We start from the raw sequence: 26,200 nt of genomic DNA, 5'->3' as shown, positions 1-26,200 counted from the left end.
AGCAGTTCATCCACAAGGTAATGGCCGTTTAATAACTTTATTTCTTGCTAGCTCAGCAGTTTAACCCTCGGGGCAGGTTCGAAACTTTTCTCCTGTAACCTATCCTTAAAATGTAATAGACATTTGGTAAAATTTTGGCTTTTTAACTATAAATTGGGATAGAGAGTGCCTAACCCTCTCGAGCTCCCACTCCTATTGTTTTGAGGTGACCTTATTTTCACAACCGTTTCTTCCTTTTTTAAATGTAATAAAGTCTTCTTATACAAGTCACCTCTTTAGTATGGGATTAGCCCTTGTGTATACGGCCTAGTGCCAAATAGGTAAAAGTGTATTAGGAGTGCAATTTACGCCTCCCGTCAAGTTGGAATTTTGGGCCATATAATTAACCTGTTTTTTTACTGAATAGGCCTCAGTAGGTTGGGTATCATTACCCCTGTTCTTGTGTGCCCGGAGGGCAGCTTGAAGGTGGAGTTTGGTGTGGCCTTTGAATAGGCTTGAACTTTGAGAGCGGGTTGCTCTTTCTTAAAAATGTATTTTCTGTGTGCCTCGAGCAGGCTTAACTGGGTAATTAGGAGCTAGTGCTCCTTGGCATGATTGGGGTTTTCTGCCCCTTTGTTGAACTTTGTACAGTGCTCAAATACGTCAGCCCCGTGTCGGTAGATTTACTGGCACGTAAAAGAACTCCTGCGGGACTAAATTCCGGCACCTCGGCGTCTCCGAAAACCGTAAAAGAGTAGTTAGTGGGATGTAAAACAAATAACATTATTATTATTACTGAACTTTGTACATAGGTAAAGTTGGGCTCATTGCTCAAGGATTGCGTGTCTGGGGGCTCGAAGCCCAAATCCATTAACAAATTGCAATTGTACATTCTTAATTTGTTGATATGTTACTGAGTACCTGTTATACTTGTTATTTATTTATCTTGAAAAGAAAATATAACGTTTGTTAAAGTTTTAAATTAACTTTAATTTCGTACGTTGAGACCTATTCCCACCAGCACCTTCTTTCACCTCTGCTGTTCCACAGATACTTCGGAACAATTATTATATTGAATAGTAGTAGTCGTGTTCTGGATTGATTTTTCTGAAAAGGAATCACAGCGTTTGTCCCGGGTTGATTTACTTGAAAGTTGGTCAGTGGTCCCTCTTCCCATTCGTCATTAAAAATACCACCACCAAACGTTAATTCGGTGCAACTGCCAAATTTAATGTGAGTCACGTTCTGAGATATTTCAGTAGCTCTTGTTGAAACTGCCGGCCCCGCGGTGTAGGGGTAGCGTGTCTGCCTTTTACTCGGAGGCCCCGGGTTTGATTCCCGGCCAGGTCAGGGATTTTTACCTGCATCTGAAGGCTGGTTCGAGGTCCACTCAGCATACGTGATTACAATTGAGAAGCTGTCTGACGGTAAGATAGCGGCCCCGGTCTAGAAAGCCAAGAATAACGGCCGAGAGGATCCGTCGTGCTGACCACACGACACCTCGCAATTCGTAGGCCTTCGGGCTGAGCAGCGGTCGCTTGGTAGGCCATGGTTCTTCGGGGCTCTTGCGCCATGTTTTTTTGTTTGTTGAAAATGATTTATATTACATCATTTTATTCTATGATCCTGCATCCAAGCTGAATCAACCTAAGATAGTGTAACAAATACCGAGTAATGTTCTTTTCTTGTCGGTCAAGTGCACGAGATTGGTACCATAAAGGTAGCGTTATCATTAGTACGTTATGCAACTCCAGATTGTGGTGATATTAATGGGAACGTGATAAGGAAGCCATTTTCTCCAATACCTATTCTACATAAGTAAACTCTGGCTCCGACTTCCTCATGAAGTAGAACTTTCGTAACCTATTCCTGCCTATAGTGTAATGTGAAGGATTATTCAGCTAATATGGTCACCTCAAATAACTAGTGAACCGTTAAGGATAGTGTAATTCTGTTTTTACTTTCAGTAATGTTACCAAGGGACTTATCATTGATTTTGCAGGGTATCAATGTCTGCTGAGATAATGGTATAGCCTTGAACCTCAGAACATTACACATTCAGCGCTGTGATGATTATGAAAATCGCGCAGGAAAGTATTAAAGCTTGAGCCGGTCAGTTCTTTGTTTCCTTTTTCTTGGTAATATGACGGTCTTTCCATATGTTTGTTAGACTAGACCGTGCATTCTTAGCCTTTCCTATTCTTCTTTTGATTTCGCTTTCACAATTTCCCTTACTGGACACCCTAAACAGACTACTTCTTCCTTGAGATCTCTATCCTGTACAAGCTGTACAAACTTACGGACATTACAAAATTGAACGCAGTGATTATTTAGAAATTCAGACAAGTAAGGTGCTTCTAGAGAAAATGGTATGTATTCAAGCTAGCTTCATTTAGCAGCTGTTGGTCGCCATGTTCGATTGAATCACGATGTAGGCGGCTAAAAGAACACGCTAACGTATGACACGTGAGCAGTTGACATAACAAGAGTCTCTTCACCTTCTTCTGACAGCTGGACACTGGTATTCTCTCTACTGTTCCCATAAGTACACAATGAAATGAAATGAAATGTCGTATGACTTCTAGTGCCGGGATATCCCAGGCCGGGTTCGGCTCGCCAGGTGCAGGTCTTTCTATTTGACACCCGAAGGTGACCTGCGCGTCGTGATGAGGATGAAATGATGATGGAGACAACACATACACCCAGCCCCCGTGCCATTGGAATTAACAAATTAAGGTTAAAATCCCCGACCCGGCCGGGAATCGATCCCGGGACCCTCGGAACCGAAGGCCAGTACGCTGACCGTTCAGCCAACGAGTTGGACAGTACACAATGATAAATTGTATGATGTAACATGGTCGCAAGTAGCAGGGAAAAAAAACGGAAATGCGACGCCTTCTAAAGGACATTATTATCTTGCCGCGGCATTAAACCGCCGGCTCGGTGGTGTAGGGTGCCTGCCTCTTATCCGGACGCCCCGGGACTTTTACCTGGACCTGAGGGCTGCTTCGAAGTCCACTCAGCCCACATGATGAAATGAAATGGCGTATGGCTTTTAGTGATGGGATGTGTCCGAGGACTTCGGCTCGCCAGGTGCAGGTCTTTTGACTTCACGCCCGTAGGCGACCTGCGCGTCGTGATGAGGATGAAATGATGAAGACGACACATACACTCAGTCTCCGTGCCAGGGGAATTAACCAATTATTGTTAAAATTCCCGACCCTGCCGGGAATCGAACCCGGGACCCCTGTGACCAAAGGCCAGCACGCTAACCATTTAGGCATAGAGCCGAACAGCCTACGTGTTTACAATTGAGGAGCCATCTAACGGTGAGATGGCGGCCCCGGTCTAGAAAGCCAAGAATAATGGCCGAGAGGACCACACGGCACCTCGTAATCTGCAGGCCTTCGGGCTGAGTAGCGGTCCCTGGGTAGGCCACTGTTGGGCCATGGGGTTTGGTTTGGTTTGGTTTGGTTTGGTTTGGTTTGGTTTCTACATTAAACCACACAGGATCGAGCGAGCTGCCTGCACGGTACGAGCCGTGTAGCTGTTAGCTTGCTTTCGAGCGATGGTGGGTTCGAATCCTACCATGGTTTTACACCAGGCAAATTTTGAAGCTGTACCTTAACCCTTTTAGTGCTATACTATGTATTCCAGATGCTTGTGCTGAGTATTTTTCGTACAATCTAGCCTCATTCTACTTTTATTCTTTTACAAACTGCTTTACGTCGCACATGGCGACAATGTGATAGGAAAGAGTTAGAAGTGGGAAGGAAGTGGCCGTGGCTTTAATTAAGGTACAGCTCCAGCATTTGCCTAGTGTGAAAATGGGACACCACGTCTTCAGGCCTGCCGACAGCGGGATTCGAACCCACTATCTTCCGAATGCAAGCTCACAGTTGCGCCCCAGTAACCTCACGGCAACTCGCTTGGAACCTTATTCTACATCTAGGCCCTAATTAATAATCTTGACCATGATGGTCGGGATTGGATCCGTATTGACTTAGTAACAGTAAATATGTTGGAAGATAGTCCGCCTAGTCAATACTATTCATTTATTTACCTTTCACCTTAACATCTAGTACATGTTTCGAGAATATTATGCATTCTCTTCCTCAGCTAGTGGATTAAAATTCAGTATACAATAAGACCTGACTAAAATACGGGGGCCCCCATTAAAATTCAAAAAAATGAGTATGACAATGTGACACTTAAAAATTTTGGATAGTACAAACATAGAATTAAAATCCCATTTTGTCAAGTACAAATTAAAAACACAATATAGTCTAATTAATGTCTAATTAAATACAACGTCTTGTGATGATATGAATTCACAGTGTCCTTGAAGTTGCCTTGCGTAGTTCAAAAATGTTGAGTTAAGGATGAATGAAATTGCATTAAAACTTGAAGTCCTGCCGATATCCACCGTTAATGGGTGTTAAAATGATGTCTATTTAAATTAAAATATTGGACACAGCGTCGTATAATGATGTGAAATTACGGTGTCCTAGGAATTATAATACTATCTTGCGTAGTTCAATTGGATTTGTACAAGAATAAACCATTTTATACTATTTTCAACCTGGCTGCATAATACATCTATCAACCGAAGATAATGGCAGGACTCCAAGTTTTAACGCAACTTCATTTATTCTTGTACAAATCCAATTGAACTACGCAAGATAGTATTATAATTCCTAGGACACCGTAATTTCACATCATTATACGACGCTGTGTCCAATATTTTAATTTAAATAGACATCATTTTAACACCCATTAACGGTGGATATCGGCAGGACTTCAAGTTTTAATGCAATTTCATTCATCCTTAACTCAACATTTTTGAACTACGCAAGGCAACTTCAAGGACACTGTGAATTCATATCATCACAAGACGTTGTATTAAATTAGACATTAATTAGACTATATTGTGTTTTTAATTTGTACTTGACAAAATGGGATTTTAATTCTATGTTTGTACTATCCAAAATTTTTAAGTGTCACATTGTCATACTCATTTTTTTGAATTTTAATGGGGGCCCCCGTATTTTAGTCAGGTCTTATTGTATACTGAATTTTAATCCACTAGCTGAGGAAGAGAATGCATAATATTCTCGAAACATGTACTAGATGTTAAGGTGAAAGGTAAATAAATGAATAGTATTGACTAGGCGGACTATCTTCCAACATATTTACTCTAGGCCCTAAGTCAATGTAACACATTCTCGAAATAAACTTTCAGTGAACTGTGTTGTGTTCAATACATACAGCATGTACAAAAATATGGAAAGATTGACATATTACCAAGGAAACAAAGAAGTGACTGGCTCAAGCTTTAGTATTTCCTATCACCACGTAGCTCCGAGTCCTGAACTGTAAATGTTGTATACTGTAGGAGAATCGATGCCTTCTTGATGACGAAGAATGCTACGAATAGCATCGCTAGTAAGAAGGAGGAATGACTCCATTCTGAAGAAGCTAAGGATTGCCTAAAGGTATGCCTACACCCAAACATCCAAGGGCAAATACAGAAGTGTTTCGGCCATATCATCCGGCGAGACAGCACTGAGGGCAAAGTTTATGGAAAACTGCTGAAGGGATGAACCCCGAACGGGCGCATTGTCCAGATAGAGTTTCACGGATTTGCCACTTGAAAAAGTAATGCTCCCAGCCGAAGACCACGGTATATCGCGGAGTGTTGCTCGCGGAATTGCGTGAAGGGTCACCGCGTTCGAAATGGAACCACGACCAAGAAGAAGAATAAGATGAATGTTTTAAGCTAGGTATTGAAAACAGTGTAGTTCTTTTTTTTAAAAAAATAGTATCGTTATCTCGGTAGATATTATCACTCTAGAAAAGTACTGCAAGTTCGATTACGAGTCCCTTATAATATTCCTGAAAATGAAATTTGAACGTCGATATCTTTGCCAGTTGACGAGTTATTTCAGGTGTCAAACTGGGGAAATATTCACTTACAGGAACAGCAATTAGAGATTGAAATAACTTACCAAGGGAGATGTTCGAGAGATACTTATACAGGGTCTTTCACTCAAAGTGGGGCCGGCGCAGCGCAGCGGGTAGGTGGGCGAGCTGAAGGTCAGACGAGCACATGACAACTCGCTGAGCTTGGGGCGGGGAGAGCGCCCGTATGAATCGCATGTAAATAACAAGCACGCATAATAACGCATAATTAAAGTAAAATAATTTCTCACCTTGTCACAAAAGATGTTGAAAATGTCCTTCACATGCACATTTCTAGCTTCATCTAAGGAAATTTTCATTCTACGCATTAGTTCATCTACCTAGATAACCTCAATTTCTCTCGTGATATTTTGTTTGAGTGCATCTAAAATGTGAAAATCGGAGTGTTGGTGGCAGTAACCGCAGAGAGGATGATGGGGCCTATAGTTTTTGAAAGCACAACCATCGGGTAGAGATGTAGGAATGATATTCTCGTACCATTCTTTAACAATTGACGGACAATGAATGCCAATCTGGATATTTCCAGCAAGACTCGGCAACCGCGCATACGGCTAACAAGTCATTAAGTCTAACTGAGGAAATTTTTGACAACAGATTAATTAGTAAACCATTGTGTCCCAGATCTTACGGTGTGCGTTTTTATTCATGTGGAAAATTGAAAAATAAGGTTTATGCAACAAGCCCTCACACTCTAGATGAACTCAAACAAAATATCACGAGAGAAATTAAGGCTATCTCGGTAGATGAACAAATGCGTATGAATGAAAATGTCCTTAGATGAAGCCAGAAATGTGTAAATTCAGGTGGAGGACATTTTCAACATCTTCTGTGACAAGGTGAGAAATTATTTTATTTTGATTATGCGTTATTATGTGTGCTTGTTATTTACACTGGATTCATACGGTACCAAGCTCGATAGCTGCAGTCGCTTAAGTGCGGCCAGTATCCAGTAATCGGGAGATAGTGGGTTCGAGCCCCACTGCCGGCAGCCCTGAAGTTGGTTTTCCGTGGTTTCCCATTTTCAGTTGCTGTACCTTAATTAAGACCACGGTCGCTTCCTTCCACTTCCTAGGCCTTTCCTCTCCCATCATCGTCATAAGACATATCTGTGTCGGTGCGACGTAAAACAAAATAGAAAAAAAATTCATACGGGAGCTGTCCCGGCCCCACTTTGAATGAAAGACCCTGTAAATTTTTGAAACCATTTAAAGAAAGACTATTCATAGGGATCCTCCCACCTGGGCGACAGCCCTAAATGCAGCTCAGTGGTGATTTATTGTTAATTTTGGTAATACGAACCTTGAAAGCTACAGGCCAGTGGATCAGATACATATCCAAGTAATCAAGTCCGAGATCCTGCAGCGTCTTCTTGCAGGTGGGCACGACCAGTTCTGGACGGTGAAAGTTATTCCACAGCTGAAACACACAGTAAAGAACAATAAATCCCCCTATTGGCAATAAATTTATCTTTAAGGATGTTTTCACGATGATGATGATAATTAGTTGTTTTTTGTTTGTTTGTTTGTTTGTTTGTTTGTTTGTTTGTTTGTTTGTTTGTTTGTTTGTTTGTTTGTTTGTTTGTTTGTTTGTTTGTTTGTTTGTTTGTTTAGGTTATGTCCTTGGAACTTCGTGGACAGCAGTTCTGTGTACTTACTACGTCTGAAGCCTGACTGAGAACTCGTTTTGTTGTGGTGTATGCATTGGTCTGCCTATTTGTAATTAACTCAGGTCAAGACTGGGGAGGAAACGACAGTGACCTACATTTTGGAAACCATCTCAACAACATAAAGAATATACAAGTAAACAGAATTATTATTTACTATATTCATTTAGCGATTTTAACCTCCTTGGACAGTTAGTGATATGATATCTTCCGCATCTTTATCCACACAATACACATTTCTTGGTGGGATAATGATAGGTCTTGTAGTGAGAACCATGAATAGCATATCTAGTAATGAGATGACATGGATTTCCCTCAGTCCACTTTCTTTCTAACATAGTACTCGAACTACAAAATTCAAGGTCTATATGCATTTTCTTTCTTCTTTTTAGAATATGGACTAGTTGATGGAAGTTCTGATGTGATGCGCTGGTCTTCAATATAAAAGGTTTCTTTTTTTTTTTTTTTTGCTGGTTCGTAGACTAGTCTTGAAGGAGCTGTTTCTCCTACTCTGAGTGAAATTTTTTAGTAAAATCCGTTTTACTTTTTCTATTCCCTGAAGATCACTTGTTAAAATTTCCCCTATCGTTTGCAGACCATATGTAACTCTACGTTATATGACGTCATCAGACAGCTCCATTGCGGAAGGTTCCGTATACCGTATGTTGCTTTAGTAGCTGCTTTTTCCAGTGGCGGCTGGTGCAGAAAATCAGTTGTGTGCTGTAACCCATCCCCCGTCCAAAAATAAAAATATTTAGAAACATGCGGTTTTCAAGAGGCTCTCCACTGAGGTTTTCATACTGAACAAACACGCAAACAACCCCAGCACATATACACATTCCTCCTACAAAACTAATTAAACACACAATAACACCTTCAATCATAAAACATTGACGAACTCGGAAACACTTGGTGTGAGCGCGCAAAAACAGAACTTCGCAACGTTACAAAAATCATTGAAATAAGATCAGCAACGTCGTAATGCAAAATTACATGTTATGTTGCTACAGTGAAATTTATGTCCGCCTCCGTAGTGTTACAGTTGGTGTTATTAGCTGCCGTCCTTGGGGGTTCGGGTTCTATTCCCGGTACTGCCAGAGATTTAAGAATGGCAGGAGGGCTGGTATGTGGTTGAAATGGTACATGCAGCTCTCCTACATTGGGGGTGCACCACCTCGGGTTGAGGACACGAGTTTACTTCGTGACATTTTGTAATTAAAGGACATCACAATATTATGTCCTTTATTTTGACAACATAAAAAGTACATTTTTTATAATTCATCGATTTACAAATGTGGCTATGGAATAGGCAAGTTGGGAGTATTAAAAGACCTACAGCTGATGGCTTTCTCTACATTATTTAGTTTCCCGTTTGCTTTGAGCGATCCACTCTTAAATACTACCGCTGAGTCACCTGCCTCGTTCTCATTTCCGTCGCAATGCTAAAACTCGCTGTGAAATGATGTCTTGGCTGTTGTGTCCACAGCCTATCGAAGAAGTTAGGCACGCATGCGCAAAAGGCGGAGTTCCTGCTTTCTGGCAAAAGGCTTAGAAATTCTCGCTGAGCCACGCTGGGCTGTGATCTGCACAGCCAGCACCCGGCGTGGAGCGCACGACTAACGTGGTTGTGAGGACAGTTGAATGATTTGTTATTCTTTGGGTGGCGTTTTTTCATTGCGTTGTATTTGATTGTAAATAATATTATCAAAGTAATTTATTTTTCAAATAGACTATGTGCTGCAGCACTTCAGCACGTAAGGTACGGCCGCCCCTGGCTTTTTCTCCTCTGCGTGATAAGTGAAGGAAGATGCTGAGGTCTGCAAAGTAATCCCAAGATATTTAAATTGTTTACAATTTGCAATGGTCTCTGTTGTAGTGACAGTATGTCATAGAGCGAACAACACGACACCCCACCTCCCACCGCCTTCCTGAACGTGATTTGTACTATTTTCTCAGCATTTATGTGTCGATCGTTCTTCTCCACCCATAGCTCAAGTTCTTGAAAGTCTTACTGTGGTTGCCACTTAATTCTTGATCCCAGCACCATCTCATCTGCGTACATAACCAGGTCAACTTCTTGAGAGTTTCTTAGCATATCCGTAATGTTATTATTATTTACTTTACGTTGCACGAACACAGATAGGTCTTATGGCGACGATGGGGGTAGGAAAGGCCTAGGAGTAGGAATGAAGCGGTCGCGACCTTAATTAATGTACAACATTAAGGTACAGCATTTGCCTGGTGTGAAAATTAGAAACCACGGAAAACCGTCTTCAGGGCTACCGACAGTGGGGTTCGAACCCTCTATCTCCCACTATCGGCAGCCCTGAAGATGGTTTTCCGTGGTTTCCCATTTTTACACCAGACAAATGCTGAGGCTGTATCTTAATTAAGGCCACGGCCGCTTCCTTCCAACTCCTAGGCATTTCCTACCCCCATCGTCGCCATAAGACCTATCTGTGTCGGTGCGACATAAAGCCACTAGCAAAAAAAAAATGTTGATATTCCTTTCCTTTCTTCTTCTTTTGCGACTTTGCTGGCGAGAACTAGTGTTTGCAGTGCACTTTATCTTCTGGTAATGACTAGAACAAATTTGTTACTTTCATTGATCTGTCTCAGTCTCGTCATTGGATTTGGTAATATAAAAGTGACTGAGGTATCTGCGACGCTAGTAATACCGGTACCGTTCCTTATGCAGCCAGCCCCTGCTATGAATGGTGTGAAAATGTGGCTCATAGGGTCGGTTGATGTGTGCATTTCAGTGGGCTTGGCAGACTGATGTAATAGCAATATCTGGCTAGGTGATGGAAGCAGCGGGAAACTATCTCAGTTGTCATTTACCTAGTACACCTCTTCAGTGACATCTAGGCCATCTGTGACAGCTGATGGAGCTGTTGAGGATCAAATCAGCCTTAGGATTGAATAACCAACCAACCAACCAACCAAACAAACAAACAAACAAACAAACAAACAAACAATCAAACATACATAGGCCCTACTACCCGTGAAACTTTTAGTGACACAAGGAGGTAGCTTCAGCTGTTCCGGTAGAACTGCCAACTGAATGGAACTGAAAGCTGAATTGAATCCATAGTATGATCGATACGAATTTTTTAGACCTTTATTATCTAAAGCCTACAACTGCGTTACACACACTAAATGTCTCGTTGTAACTTTTTATTTAATGTCCGTAATTATATCGATCTAAATAAAATAGACTGGCCTGCCTGTTTTTTGTTCCTTTTTTTACCAAGGGTGCGTGGAGATTCGCATTTGTGAAAGACAGAAAATGTTGTGATCCTCTTAATGGTGGAAACAGATTCTTCCGCTCGTTCGATCAACTTACTGAGGAAGTAGAGCAACTGTTAATCTTCTTTTTCTATATCACATCAATCTGCTACTTTAGCTAATATTTCTCTGCCCTCACAGTGTATGGACCGTGATGTTCGTTTCCAAGTTGGAGTTCCAAGGTGATGCACTAGGATTTTCCTCAATCATTGCAATGGGTTGCAAAAGTTCAGTTTTCACCTATATTTCTTTGCTTTGCTGTATTAATAACAATGTATGTATGTATCATGAGAAAACATGATTCACTGGAAAAGACCTTAATGCTGGAGAAGACTGATGGTAACAGGAGAAGAGGGCGACAACGGATGAGGTGGATTGATGACATCAAGGAAGCCACGGCTCTCAATTTAGAAAGACTTCGGAAAATAGTATACGACAGGAAGAAATGGCGCACTTTGGTCTATGGGGTCACGGAGAGTCGAAAGCGACTAACAATGTATGTTGGGTATTCATCCCGAAGGCTGGTTTGATCCTCAACAGCTCCGCCATCAGCTGTCATAAATAGCCTAGGCGTCACCGAAGAGGCATACTAGGGAAACTGAGCTGTGAGGTAGGTTCCCGTTGCTTTCCTCGCTGAGCCAGAAGTTGCTATTACATATCAGTCTGCCAAGCCCACTGAAATGCATGCCCCAACCGACCCTATTGCGATTACACCACCAGACGTCTCAAAGCGACGCATAACCATTTCATTGTTGGTGTCATAGGTTGTCAATCAGTATCTCGAAGATAACTGAGGTCTACCGATTAAGCACTAAGGAGTCGAAGTGTCACTAAACGTTTCGCGGATAGTACATACAATTTCCATTACTCTCTCGAATATGTCAGCGTATGACGACAATACGTAGTAACCTCCATTGGACTCGCACGATTCGTCCTTTTTTTAATTTTCAAATGAGTGTATTTTCAACACTTGTAGTAGAAATTTCAATATATCTGGATTAGCTGATTAGCTGCCACCCCCTGAGGCCCGGGTTCGATTCCCGGCTCTGCCACGAAATTTGAAAAGTGGTACGAAGGCCGGAACGGGGTCGACTCAGCTTCGGGAGGTCAAATGAGTAGAGGTGGGTTCGATTTCCAGCTCAGCCATCCTGGAAGTGTTTTTCCGTGGTTTCCCACTTCTCCTCCAGGCAAATGCCGGGATGGAACCTAACTTAAGGACATGGCCGCCTCCTTCCCTCTTCCTTGTCTATCCCTTCCAATCTTCCCACCCCCATCAAGGCCCCTGTTCAGCATAGCAGGTGAGGCCGCCTGGGCGAGGTACTGATCATTCTCCCCAGTTGTATCCCCCAACCCAATGTCTCACGCTCCAGGCCACTGCCCTTGAGGCGGTAGAGGTGGGATCCCTCGCTGAGTCCGAGGGGAAAACCAACCCTGGAGGGTAAACAGATTAAGATTAAGATGATGGTAAAAGTTCACATTCAAATCTGACATGCAGTGAATGTAATGAAAACATGACAGCATTTCCGGCGGGAAACTGTTGTTTTCACTTACAAGTGTCATAAAAATAGTCGTTATATTTCGCTAGGCTGTATTGACATTAAGTCGTCAACCTCATAGTCATTCATTTCTGATGGACGAAGAAAAGATAGGATATAACGTAAGTTAACGAGACCTTAAGCGACCTACAGCAACGCTACCTCATTCGGTACCCAACACCGATACAAAGCACTTCGGCACATGCAACTTTGTGATTAATGTATTGTGTCCAGCTTACAAATGTCTATACATGTTCGAATTTTGTGGCAATGCCCTAGGCCCGGTTCAACACAAGGGCACAAAAAAAAAAAAAAAAAAAAAAAACTCTCGTGTTATGTAATTGTCTGCGAATCAAACAGGCCTTGAACCAGCAAGATTAGTTATCACGAAATTAAATAAATGGAAATACACTGAGGCAGATAAGATGCTTGCAGAAATAAACAGGCAAGACGTTACGTAGCACTCCCGCAGAAGTTCTTTTACATGGCAGTAAATCTACCAACACGAGACTGGGTATACCACCGGACTGAGCCAGGATCGAACCTGGCAAGCTGGGCTCAGAAGGCCAGCGTTCTACCACCCATTACTCATCCCGGCATTAATAATAATAATAATAATAATAATAATAATAATAATAATAATAATAATAATAATAATTCGCGCCGGGCTCAGTGGCTCAGACGGTTAAGGCGCTGCCCTTCTAACTCCAACTTGGCAGGTTCGATCCTGGCTCAGTCCGGTGGTATTTGAAGGTGCTCAAATACGACAGTCCCGTGTCGATAGATTTACTGGCACGTAAAAGAACTCCTGCGGGACTAAATTCCGGCACCTCGGCGTCTCCGAAGACCGTAAAAGTAGTTAGTGGGACGTAAAGCAAATAACATTATTATTATTAATAATAATTCGCAGAGCAGCAACATTAATAAAACGACAATGTCATTTTCATACACTATACAGTACATAACAGGATGAAAATGTTAAAGGATTCTGGCTTCCACCCTGCCTTTCTCACATCCTGACGCGTCAGCTGATGTATTCTATTTCTCCTTGCCCAAGCACTTCCGTACCACCTGACAGCATTGTACCGCCTCACTCGGATTGAAGAGATGTGCTGTATAAGCCCACTACCTCCAGCCAACCCACTCCTCTCAGTCCGCCTGTCGGTACGAAAAACTAATCCTTTCGTCGATCTTACTTCGAAAAAGCTATCAATAAATTGCAACATTGCAACAATTAGTACTGCGCCCAGGCAGTTCATATTATGGTCTGGGAGGCTGAGTGTAGCGAAGTTTTTACAATACAAATTGAAAAGCTCGTTTCCAAAACTCACTAAATCAAATATATTGATTTTTAGGAAAGGATTTTTTTGGAATCGGAGCCTAAGTAGGCAATATTACTTCACTATCATATAATATAAACATTTTAAAAAGTAATATTAAGAACAGCCGGCCCCGTGGTGAAGGGGTAGTATGCCTGCCTCTTACCCGAAGGATCGGGTTCGATTCCCGGCCAGGTCAGGGATTTTTACCTGGACCTGAGGGCTGATTCGAGGTCCATTCAGCCTACGTAATTAGAATTGAGGAGCTAACTGACGGTGAGATAGCGACCCCGGTCTAGAAAGCCAAGAATAACGGCCGAGAGGATTCGTTGTACTGACCACACAATATCTCGTAATCTGCAGGCCTTCGGGCTGAGCAGCGGTCGCTTGGTAGGCCAAGGCCCTTCAAGGGCTGTAGTGGCGTGGGGTTTGGTTTGGTTTGGTTTTAATATGAAGAACAACGTTACTTACTTACTGGTCGGCGCTACAGTCCTTGTAGGTCCTTGGCCTCCTTTATCACCTGCCTCCATTCATTTCGGTCCTCAGCTTTTCTTCTCCAACGTAATTCTTTCAACTTGCCAGGTCTCTTCAATGTCTTAACATTCCACGTTGCTAAAATAATATCCTTTTTCCTTCACTTTAGTCGTTTTTCTCGCCGGTTCGTCACCAAGTTTTCCAGTCCTGCTTTATTCATTCTTAAGGTATCCGTAACAGTTGTTTTTATTTTTTACGAGGTAGGGGAGTTAACCCTACGCTCAATCCCCAGCCTGGAGGACCAGCGTATCACTCTTAGTCTGGATCATCACCTTAGACCTGTCCGGCTTGGGTGGCCCTACCAGGAGCAGATGCTCCCGCCGGCATAGCTCTAAGGATCATTTGACCACGCAAGCCTCCAATAAACACCCGGCAAAATATATTTTGCCTTCGTCAAGGTGGCGATACCTTCGGGAGGAAGAACAACGTTAACGAACTAAAATCCTATTTTGAAGTTATTAACGTTAGAATACAGAATGCCCGCCTCTGTGGTGTAGTGGTTGGTGTGATTAGCTGCCACCCCCGGAGACCCGGCTTCGGTTCCAGGCTCTGCCACGAAATTTGAAAAGTGGTACGAGGGCTGGAACGGGGTCCACTCAGCCTTGGGAGGTCAACTGAGTAGAGGAGGGTTTTCTTCTACCTCAGCCATCCACGAAGTTGTTTTCCGTTATTTCCGACTTCTCCTCCAGGCAAATGCCGGGATGGTACCTTACTTAAGGCCACGGCCGCATCCTTCCCTCTTCCTTGTCTATACCTTCTTAACTTCCCATTCCCGCAGAAGGCCCCTGTTCAGCATAGCAGGTGAGGCGACCTAGGCGAGGTACTGGTCCTCCTTCCCAGTTGTATACCCCCGACCAAAATGCTCACGCTCCGGGACACTGCCATTTAGATGGTAGAGGTGGGATCTCTCGCTGAGTCCGAGGGAAAAACCAACCCTTGACGTTAAACGGATTAAGAAAGAAAGAAAGAAAGAATAGAGAGTTTTTTGAAAAGTAAACTAAGTCACTTGACTTAGGTCGATTCTGTAACAAAAAAAACAAAAAAAACCTGCAAATTTATTGAATTGTACAATACTACATGCATATTTCGAAGATCGGTAGCAAGAACTCAAAGTACTGGGAGTTTAGTGATTTATTCAAGATTAATTTTTATTTCTCCAGGGTCAGCCTCCGTGGTTCAGGCGGCAGCGCGCCGGCCCCTCACCACGGGTTCCGTGGTTCAAATCCCGGTCACCCCATGTGAGATTTTTGCTACACAAAGCGGAGGCGGGGCAGGTTTCTCACGGGTCCTCCGGTTTTCCCTGTCTTTAATTCCAGCAACACTTTCCAATATCATTTCGTTTGTCAGTCATTAAACATTGCCTCAGAGGAGTGCGACAGGCTTCGGCAGACGGCACAGTCCCTATCCTTGCCGGTAGATGGGGGATTCATTCATTCATTCATTCATTCCATTCTTGATCCGGTCGAATGACCAGAAACAGGCTGTGGAATTTTTCATCGTGGCAATCCATTACAGTTAATGAGAAAAAATATGTGAGTCAACTGAGGAATAACAATAATACAATTAATTACGATACGATTAATGAAGAAGTATAGGATAAATAGGAAGTAAATAATAACAGAAATATATCAAATTGATAACTGAAGAATGTTAACACTACAGCTGAAAGTAAAACTTATTCTATTGAAGGTATATCTCTGTTTACTGATACAAGGTCAGAGATGAAGTTTTATAGCATGTTTTACGGCCGGATGCCCTTTCTGACGCCAACCTCAATTGAGGAGCTAATTAAGATGAGATGAATGATGGTGAATGGAATTGAAAAGGTGGATGGAATCGACTGTGACCTATGAATAGGAACAGTCCCGGTATTTGCCTGGAAGTGAAAATAGGAAAGCACAAGGAACCATTCGTACGACTGCCGACGGTCGGGTTCGAACCCACTCGTCTCCCGTATGCAGAACTTTGCTCCATAGCCACGCGCGTCCACTCCGTTCCGTGAAACTTACTTTGTTGAATATGAGGCAAAAAGAAATGAAATTAATATGACTATGTTACAGTCTCAGTTCACTAAGAACCATGTTACTACGTTATCTAATCCTAGAAATCAATCCTTAATCTTAAATGAGAAGAGGAAACCGTAGATGGAATAACACAGGAAACTTACATTTAATATTTGATTTTATTCGCAAACCCGCCTGGTGGCCATGATCGTTCAGGTGTTAACTCTAAACTGTCTGACACCGTGGTTAGCCGGTTCGAGTCCAGTTGGTCAAAAAAATGTTCACCATCACAATGTTGGCCGGCTGGGTAGAAGAGGTGGTGGTATACAATGTCTAATCACTAGACTGCGTGCCAAATGAGTCGATTAAATTCCAAACCTCTGCGCTGTTGATGGTGATTCGTCTGTGGATGGAGACACAAAGCCTTGAGCAGACTCCTTGGTGCTATTTGACTATATGACGGTAGCGGGTTTCACCCTCTCCCTGCCTACTATCATATATCACGTACCGGGCGAGATGGCCGTGAGGTTAGGGGCGCGCAGCTGTGAGCTTGCATGCGAGAGAGAGTGAGTTCAAACCCCACTGTCGGTAGCCCTGAAGATGGTTTTCCGTGGTTTCCCATTCTCACACCAGGTAAATGCTTGGGCTGTACCTAATCAAGGCCATGGCCGCTTCCCTCCCACTCCTAGCCCTTTCCTATCCCATCGCCGCCATAAGACCTTTATTGTCAGTGCGAGATAAAGAAAATTTTTCTCTATATCACGTCATTCATTTCATCTCATCTCATTAATTCCGCTGATGATGTTGACGTCAGGAAGAGCACCCGGTCGTAAAATCTCGCTACGAATATTCATCCCATAGAGGAACGGGACAAATGTTGGACAATTTTTTAAATGTTATTTGTTCGGGGCGTCGACCTATAGAGATCGTTTACCCCTACTTGCACCATGTGATATGAACCTGCGTGTAATCGAGGTGTAGAGTGTTGAATGTGAGGAAATAAACGTTAAGGATGACACAAACACCCAGTCCCCAGGCCAGGGATATTACTCATTTACAATTAAAAACCCCTGACCCAGCCGGGAATCGAACCCGGGGCCGCCGGGTGACAGGTGGACGCGTTGCCTCCTACACTGCGCAGCCGGACAGTGTTGGACATACATTTTATTTCATTCACACCCCATTCATTCATTCATTCATTCATTCATTCATTCATTTATACAAGTTAACTGTATGTACGCTGGAGGAATTCACGGGAGGCTGTTTTAAACATCCTACATGAAGAATTTTGAATAACTACCGGGGTCGTGTTCCATAGCCTCGAAGCAGTAACTATTTATTTGATGCGGTGCTATTTCAAGCAGTGATCCGGAAGAAGTATTAATTTCGTGAAATGAAGAAACAGCCCTAAAATTGGATGAGAGGTAGGTACAGTCGTTTCAACGTGACCATCCTCACTTTTTGTAGTATGGTATCATACAGCCTGTGACAAAGTTCGGTGAATGAAATCAGAAAGGTCGATCCGGCAACACTGGCGACACACAACGCTGCACCTGCGTAGTAGCAGGTTTTGACCATCTGCTCCCAACGTTGTTCAGTTGAGCATCGTGTGTGTGCCGTGTAAGACCTGTTTGACTCAGTGCGTGTTTAGTGCGTTGGTTCTGAACTGCGAACAGGAACATGAACGACTAAAAGATCAATGTACTGTTTTGTTTTAAGCTTGGCAAGACACCGAAAGAAACGCATGCGATGTTGATACGTGTTTTGAAGTGTGTGTACGAGTGGTTCGCCCGTTTTCGAGGAGGCCGAGAAAGTGTTTCTGACAAACCCGTAGCGGAAGACCGGCGACCGCCGTCAGCGACGAAAACATTGAGAAGGTGAGGACATTAATCACGAACGATCGGCGATTAACTGTGCGCATGCTAGCGGATGAACCGCAGATTAACCGTGAATCCGTGCGACAAATCGTTACCCAGAAGTTAGGGAAGAGGAAAACGTGTTCTCGTCTTGTGTCACATCACTTGACGGACGATCAGATCTCAATCCTCCAGACTTCTTCCTATTCCCACGACTCAAACTCGCTTTGAAAGGACAGAGATTTGACGATATTCCTGACATCCAACGAAACGCGACGAGGCTTTTGAACACCATCCCAAAGGAAGCCTTCTTGCAAAGTTTCCAGGACATGTATCGCCGATCTCAGCAGTGCATAGTTATGGGAGGGGACTACTGTATTTCGAAGGACAATACGGGCACTGTCGTGCATTGTTCATCTGTGTTGATAGTACAGTACTATTCACCAAACTTTATTGTCACAGGTCGTATGTGTAGCTCAGTGTTACTGATTTAACATTCTAGACACAGCTCTTCTCTAAACGGCTAGTGATTCTTACCTTGCTGGTGACGAAGACCTCTTCGCGAGTCACAGTTCCGTCTGCAATCTTATCTCGGATAGCGTTGCCCACTTCAGCCTCATTGCGGTAGAACATAGCACAGTCGAAATGACGGTAGCCAATGTCAATGGCTTCCTTGATGGCAACACCCACTTCTCCTGCAGGAGCCTGCACAGAACGAAAACATTAGAGAGATTGCCTCATTGAAGAAAGAGAAGAAAGCACAAAACACATTACAAATAGAGCCCTGCACGGATGCTGCTGCTGCTGCTGCTGCTACTACTTACAAGATTTCGTTCCCCTCTCTGAAGGGGAGGGGCGGGCCACCTAGTAGGTTACGCCTGCACGGAGGCGGATATCCGCGAAGTTAGTGCTTTAGTGGATACAAACTCTATGGCAGTGCGGATAACTTTGCTGATAATTTCCAAATAATGGAGTTTATTGATTTTACTCTTTTATTTGCTTGTGGTTGGGCGACTTTTGACAGTGGTGTGAGAGAATGTTGATATACAGTATAAAGAGCCTTGAGATCATAAAGCCGTAAATCTGACCTAAGCCCAACTAGATCCTGCTCACAGTTAATGGGAAAAAGGAACAAAGGCCAATATGTCGGTAGTTGTCGCAAGAGAAAATCCCTCATAAACCTGTGACTAGGGATTCTAGTGTCAGGTATTAGGTCTATTGTATTATGTTAAGAGATCTATCTGTTTCAATACATTGGGTGTGATATAATGTAGTTAATTATTTACAATATCCACAGATAATCATTCGCAGATGCGGATAAAAATTCGCGGATGCGGATGAAGAAAGTGCGGATAATATTTTGTATATCCGCGCAGGGCTCTAATTATAAAATCCCACTAGCAAATAAATTAAACTACATCCCTCAGAAGTTTAACAAATACGATACGCGCCCGCCGGCAGCAAACAAAACTGGCCGACCTGAAATAAATTATAGCCTATAAAATCTCTCAATAACACACATAAATTTAAATGTATCAGATACAAGCACACCGGGCGAGTTGGCCGTGCGGTTAGAGGCGCGCGGCTGTGAGCTTGCATCTGGGAGATAGTGGGTTCGAATCCCACAGTCGGCAGCCCTGAAGATGGTTATCCGCGGTTTCCCAATTTCACACCAGGCAAATGCTGGGGCTGTACCTTAATTAAGGCCACGGCCGCTTCCTTCCAACTCCTAGGCCTTTCCTATCCCATCGTCGCGATAAGACCTATCTGTGTCAGTGCGACGTAAAGCCACTTGCAAAGAAAAGATACAAGCACACAATCTATCTTCTTCTTCTTCTTTTTCTACCGCTCTCCTCAGACTCGTGGGGTCGCGGGTGCAAACTGTGTCGCACACGTGGATTCGGTCCTGTTTTAAGGCCGGATGCCCTTCCTGATGACAACCCTATGTGGAGGGATGTAATCACTATTGCGTATTTCTATGCTGGTTGGTCATATTATGTGTTGTCTGAATATGAAGAGAAAAATGTTAGTAAAAACACCCAGTCCCCGAGCAGGAAGAATTAATCAGACGCGATTAAAATCCCCGACCTGGCCGGGAATCGAACCCGGAAAGCTCTCAATGCTGACTATTCAACCAAGGAGTCAGGCGGACAAGTATAGACGTATACAATTCCTCTATCAATACCGATAAGCAGATACTAAAAGGTATGCATGGGAAATTTTTAATTTCCTCTGATAACATTTTAAATCACCGGGCGAGTTGGGCGTGCAGTTAGGGGCACACAACTATGAGCTTGCATCCGGGAGAAAGTGGGTTTGACCCCACTGCCGGCAGTGATGAAGATGGTTTTCCGTGGTTTCCCCACTTTCACACCAGGCAAATGCTGGGGCTGTACCTTAATTAAGGCCACGGCCTCTTCCTTCCCATTCCTACGCCTTTCCTATCCCATCGTCGCCATAACCTACCTGTGTCGGTGCGACGTAAAGCAAATAGAAAAAAAATTAGCTCAGGTTTTAAACATAACAAAACTTGTGACAACACACGTCGTAAAGAACTACCACAGATTCTAGGACCAGAAACATACACGACATGGCACTAGACTAAAACTAAGATCTGTATTACCAATCCCAAGTCAAAAGACACTTCTTTAACACTCTACCCCCAGAAATATTAAAGATAAAGAAAGGACCTAAGCCGCCTCTGTGGTGCAGTGGTTAGTGTGATTAGCTGCCACCCCCGGAGGCCCGGCTTCGATTCCCGGCTCTGCCACGAAATTTGATAAGTGGTACAAGGGCTGGAACAGGGTCCACTCAGCCTCGGGAGGTCAACTGAATAGAGGGAGGTTCGATTCCCTCCTCAGCCATCCTCGAAGTGGTTTTCCGTGGTTTCCCACTTCTCCTCTGGGCAAATTCCGGGATGGTACCTAACTTAAGGCCACGGCCACTTCCTTCCCTCTTCCTTGCTATCCTTTCCAATCTTCCCATTCCCCAAAAGACCCCTGTTCAGAATAGTAGGTGAGGCCGCCTGGGCGAGGTACTTGTCCTCCTTCCTAGTTTTATCTCCCGACCCACAGTCACACGCTCCAGGACACTGCCCTTGAGGAGGTAGAGGTGGGATCCCTCGCTGAGTCCGAGGGAACAACCAACCCTGGAGGGTAAACAGATTAAGAAAGAAAGAAAAAAATACTAAACGTTATAAAGGATTTCTTTTTTTTTTTTTTTTTTTTTTTTTAGAAGTTGCTTTACGTCGCACCGACACAAATAGGTCTTATGGCGACGATGGGATAGGAAGGGGCTAGGCGTGGGAAGGAAGCTATCGTGGGATTAATTAATGTACTGCCCCAACATTTGCCTGGTGTGAAAATGGGAAACCACGGAAAACCACCTTCAGGGCTGCCAACAATGGGGTTCGAACCCACTATCTCCTGATTACTGGATACTGGCCGCACTTAAGCGACTGAACCTATCGAGCTCGGTCGTTATAAAGGAATGGGCATGATATTATATGTGGGTTCACCGCTAAAATCAATAAAGGACCACTTCAAACATTACGCAACCAAATGACGTGTACAAGAAAAGGAGTCAAACCTCAATGTGCAGTGTGGCAGCGGTCAAGTGTATGTACAAAGGACAGCCTCTGTACCCCACTTCCACTGAAAAGAGCCCGTGTGGGTGGGGACAGTAGAATACACCCAAGGTATTTCCTGCCTGTCATAAAAGGGGACCTTCAGAGCGTGGGTCCCTTAGCTGAGCTTGGCATTGCTTCCTCTTACTTGTGTCAGGCTCCTCGTCTTCATTTTTACTAGCCGACCTCCCTTGGTCAACTCTTGTTCTTTTCCGGCCCCGATGGTATTAGGTTTGTGAGGCCTGGGGAGTCTTTCATTTTCGCGCGCTTTATGGACCTGCCCTTTCTTTTACCGATACCGTCATTCTTCGAAGTGAAAATGAAAATGAAAATCCACAGACTGTTTCCAGTCATTCGAACGGGTCAGGAATGGAATGAATGATGCCCCCCTCTAGCTGCGAGGATAGACATTGTGCCGGCTGCAGAAGCCTGTCGCACTCCTCTGCGCTAATGATTAATGACTGACAGATGAAATGAAATTATATTGAAGAGTGTTGATGGAATGAAATATGACAGGGAAAATCGGAGTACCCGGAGAAAAACCTGTCTTGCATCCACTTCGTCCAGCACAAATCTCACGTGGAGTGACCGGGATTTGAACTGCGGTGTCCAGCGATGAGAGGCCGGCGCGCTGCCGCCTGAGCCACGGAGGCTTCATTCTTCGAAGTAGCGGTCCTGTTCCATTTTCTTCCTGATTAGTGTCAATGAAGGATGTTGTTTGCCCAGTTGTACTTCTTCTGAAAACAATAATCACCAGCAGTGAGTGACAAAAGTTAAAACTTTGGAGTGTCTGTTAGAGTAAAATGAAACGTCAAAATTGACTCGAAGATGGCCTAAATGGCATCAGATCAAATTAAATGAACATGCCTTCGAATGGTAACAGAGGATATTGTTCAGAACAGAGAAACGACGTTCAATCGTTAGAAGAATAAAGGGATTGTCAAAAGAAAGAGAAGGGCCATGGAAGACTTCCTTGGCTTCGGATGACAACAGGAGTTGGCTAAGGAACGATGTCACGTACACATCCTCACCTTTGTTCATTTAAAATCAGTTTAGCATATTTAGAATTGACCTTATTCCTGTAACATACTATACTGAAATTCAAGTTAAGAGCTTAGGAAAAGTATCCTTCCGCATGTGAGCACGTCCCCTGTTCCCCCTTCCCGTCTCGTCGTCGTTCTCCATCGCCGCCACAACCAGCTTATCATTAACGCCGTGCGTCCATCTGACAAGTACAGTACTTCATTCTGAAATAGTGAAGCATCAAACGAAATCACTTCCTTTCACACAGCTGTACTTTGAATACGTACCATACCTATTTATTCCTTTATTGACCATGTCAAACCTACAGATTACTGACGAATACCGAGGGAAGAAAAGCAAGATTTATTTTTATTTCATAATGCAATTTGTGTGAAGCACATGGAGACTTACAACATAAGTATACGATTCCGCTCTCGTGCAACGACTGTCAGTGGCAGTTTCTCACAGTTAAAAAAGCTCAAAAACCCACCCGTGAGTGGGATTGCAAAATACAATGCTTCCAGGAATGTTATAAATATTGTAGTCCCGTCATTCGGAAGGTAAAAACGAACTCATGATCCTCTCATGACAACATTTCTGCAGGTAGACGGCGGTAAAGTACAAATTATTATTATTATTACTATTATTATTAGTATTATCATCATCGAATAAGCCAAGGATCCTATTCCCATACCCTGTTAAGGCCCTTCCTGTTTTATCTACGGCGAGTGCTGAGCTGACACATCGATCTTTCGCTGGACACTTGGATTTTCCGTGGAGTTTAAATTCCAAGCGAGCGGCGTAAACACCGTACACAGAAACGCCGGTCAGCTGCGTGGTGTTTTTCACCACGTCTTCCACAGTCCACGGCGGATTCTCATCTCGCAGCCTACTGTAAACATTTAAAACAATTTGCTTTAGATTTTCTACTTTATTTTTCTTCACTTTTGTTAGCTTTAAAGTATTTCACAGGGGACTCAAGCGTCACAGCATCACGTCTTTCTCACAGCTGGCAGCCATTATGAATACTGAACACGCTGTTGCAGCCAGTATTGCCAACAGTTTTCTTGGATCCATCTTCAACGTCGCACATATTATGCGAACTTATCAGCAGTGGAATGAACTCGAACAAAGCTTACTAAGTACACACTGCAATAAGATATCAATATCATATTAAATAATTATTATTTTGCTACATACACCACTGAGAACAATAAGTATTCATAGCCATCTACGTATGAAATATAAGAGTTGGTAACGAACCCGAATAACATACAACCTGTGATATATTTTGCAGATTTATACAGGGCAAAAATGTTTATTCATCAAGTCAGTTCACCAGAATATCTAACCAAACTGAAGAAAGCTCCTGACTTCAGGAACAAGTAACAAACCTAGGGAACTATTTGGCGCTGCGGAAGCCTTTTCACCGACCAGAAGTCTGACTAACATCAAAGGGACCGCTAAGGTCTTGAGTTGACTCTCAGTATAGAGCCTCCGTTGCTCAGGCGACAGCGCGCCGGTCTCTCACCATTAGGTTCCGTGATTCAAATCCTGGTCACTCCATGTGAGATTTATGCCGGACAAAGCGGAGACGGAGCAGGCTTTTCTCCGGGTACTCCGGTTTTCCCTGCCGTCTTTCATTCCAGCAACACTCTCCACTATCATTTCATCTGTCAGTCATTAATCATTGCCCCAGAGCAGTGCGACAGACTTCGGCAGCTGGCACAATTCCTATCATCGCCGCTAGATGGGGGCTTCGTTCATTCCATTCCTGACCCGGTCGAATGACTGTAAACAGGCTGTGGATTCTCATTTCCCTTTAACGTGGCTTAAATTGGAGCTGATATTCAGAATATTATTTTCACTTAAAAACAGACAAGTATATATTTTTTTGGCACATAAACCCCTCCACCTCTTGATGATCCATCTATTATCTACCTAAGCACATTTATGTCAATTGGCCTTGAAAGTGTTCGATTTAGCAACTTTTGAGGATAGGAGACGAGGGCATAATCAACTACACTATACAGCGGGTCCCAAGCTGGTGTAAGCGTTTACATTACCGGTATTCACTAATATCTCTCTGATCACCATACAGATCTGATCATAGCCATAGGACCTCTAGTTTAACATAGCATCCGAACAACAAGCACATAACTCTTCATTTCAAAACGCCCACATTCAACGACCGGGGTTCAACGAGGGAGAGTCCAGTGACTATGCAACTCGGATCTCACCCCATCCTCCTGATACGGGGCAGCTCCTCGGAAACTCTCACAGTTTGTTCTGTAATTACATCACAGTGTGTTATTTAAAACTAACATTAATCACATATCACCCAGAGTCTTCGTATTTTGTTCGACAGCGTTTTATGAAGATGTCTCAGGTTTCAAGGGAGACGCCCAATCGATCTTTTTCTCCTGTCATATTACCGAAGGCCTGCCCTTGAACTGTCTTCTCTTTGATGCAAAGTTCTTACATACAATACGTCACATTTATAAACCGCATGTCTCTGAGCGCTGGATGTTTAGAGGAAAGTAATTAAAGGCGTGAAATGAATGAAAACCGACAACCTGTTTTCCAGGCAGCGACCGGGTCAGGGATGGAATGAATGAAGCCCCATCTTGCGGCGAGGATAGGCATTGTGCCGGCTGCCGAAGGCTGTCGCACTCCTCTGCGGCAATGATTAATGACTGACAGATGAAATGAAATGATTTGGCTGAATGGTCAGCGTTGAGGCCTTCGGTTCAGTGGGTACCGGGTTAGATTCCGGCCTTGTCGGTGACTTTAATCGCCTCTGATTAATTATTCTGGTCCGGGGACTGGGAGTTTGTGTTTGTCCTAACACTTTCCTCTTCATATTCAGACAACACACTACACTACCAACCACCACAGAAACACGCAATAGTGATTACATCCCTCCATATAGGGTTGCGACAGGAAGGACATCCACCGAGCTCGATAGCTGCAGTCGCTTAAGTGTGGCCAGTATCCAGTAATCGGGAGATAGTGCGTTCGAGCCCCAGTATTGGCAGCCCTGAAGATGGTTTTCCGTGGTTTCCCATTTTCACACCAGGCAAATGCCGGAGCTGTAACTTAATTAAGGCAACGGCCGCTTCCTTCCAATTCCTAGGCCCTTCCTATCCCATCGTCGCCATAAGACCTCTCTGTGTCGGTGCGACGTAAAGCAAATAGCAACAAAAAGGAAGGACATCCGGCCGTAAAACAGGGCCAAATTCACATGTGTGACACAATTCGCACCCACGACCCCACACTGTGGAAAAAGCGGTACAAAAGAAGAAGAAGAAGAAGAAGAAGGTGAAATGAAAGAAGAGAGTGTTGCTGGAATGAAAGATGACAGAGAAAACCGGAGTACCCGGAGAAAAACCT

General features: G+C 43.6%; 1 protein-coding gene across 1 annotated transcript in view; it reads right to left on the bottom strand.

Annotated features, from left to right (window-relative positions):
* The window catches only part of LOC136878791 (aldo-keto reductase family 1 member B1), a 132,784-nt gene that overhangs the window by 64,129 nt on the left and 42,455 nt on the right, over positions 1-26,200 (bottom strand). Inside the window, exons 2-3 of the mRNA XM_067152264.2 lie at positions 18,697-18,864; positions 7,261-7,377 (exon numbers count right to left, since the gene is read on the bottom strand). Of these exons, the coding sequence (XP_067008365.2) occupies positions 7,261-7,377; positions 18,697-18,864 (285 nt within the window). The remainder of the gene's footprint in view (positions 1-7,260; positions 7,378-18,696; positions 18,865-26,200) is intronic.

Source organism: Anabrus simplex, chromosome 8 (assembly GCF_040414725.1).
Source record: "Anabrus simplex isolate iqAnaSimp1 chromosome 8, ASM4041472v1, whole genome shotgun sequence".
Lineage (NCBI taxonomy): Eukaryota > Metazoa > Arthropoda > Insecta > Orthoptera > Tettigoniidae > Anabrus > Anabrus simplex.
The sequence above is the reverse complement of the archived record's forward strand: the minus strand, read 5'-3'. Positions and strand labels throughout refer to the sequence as shown.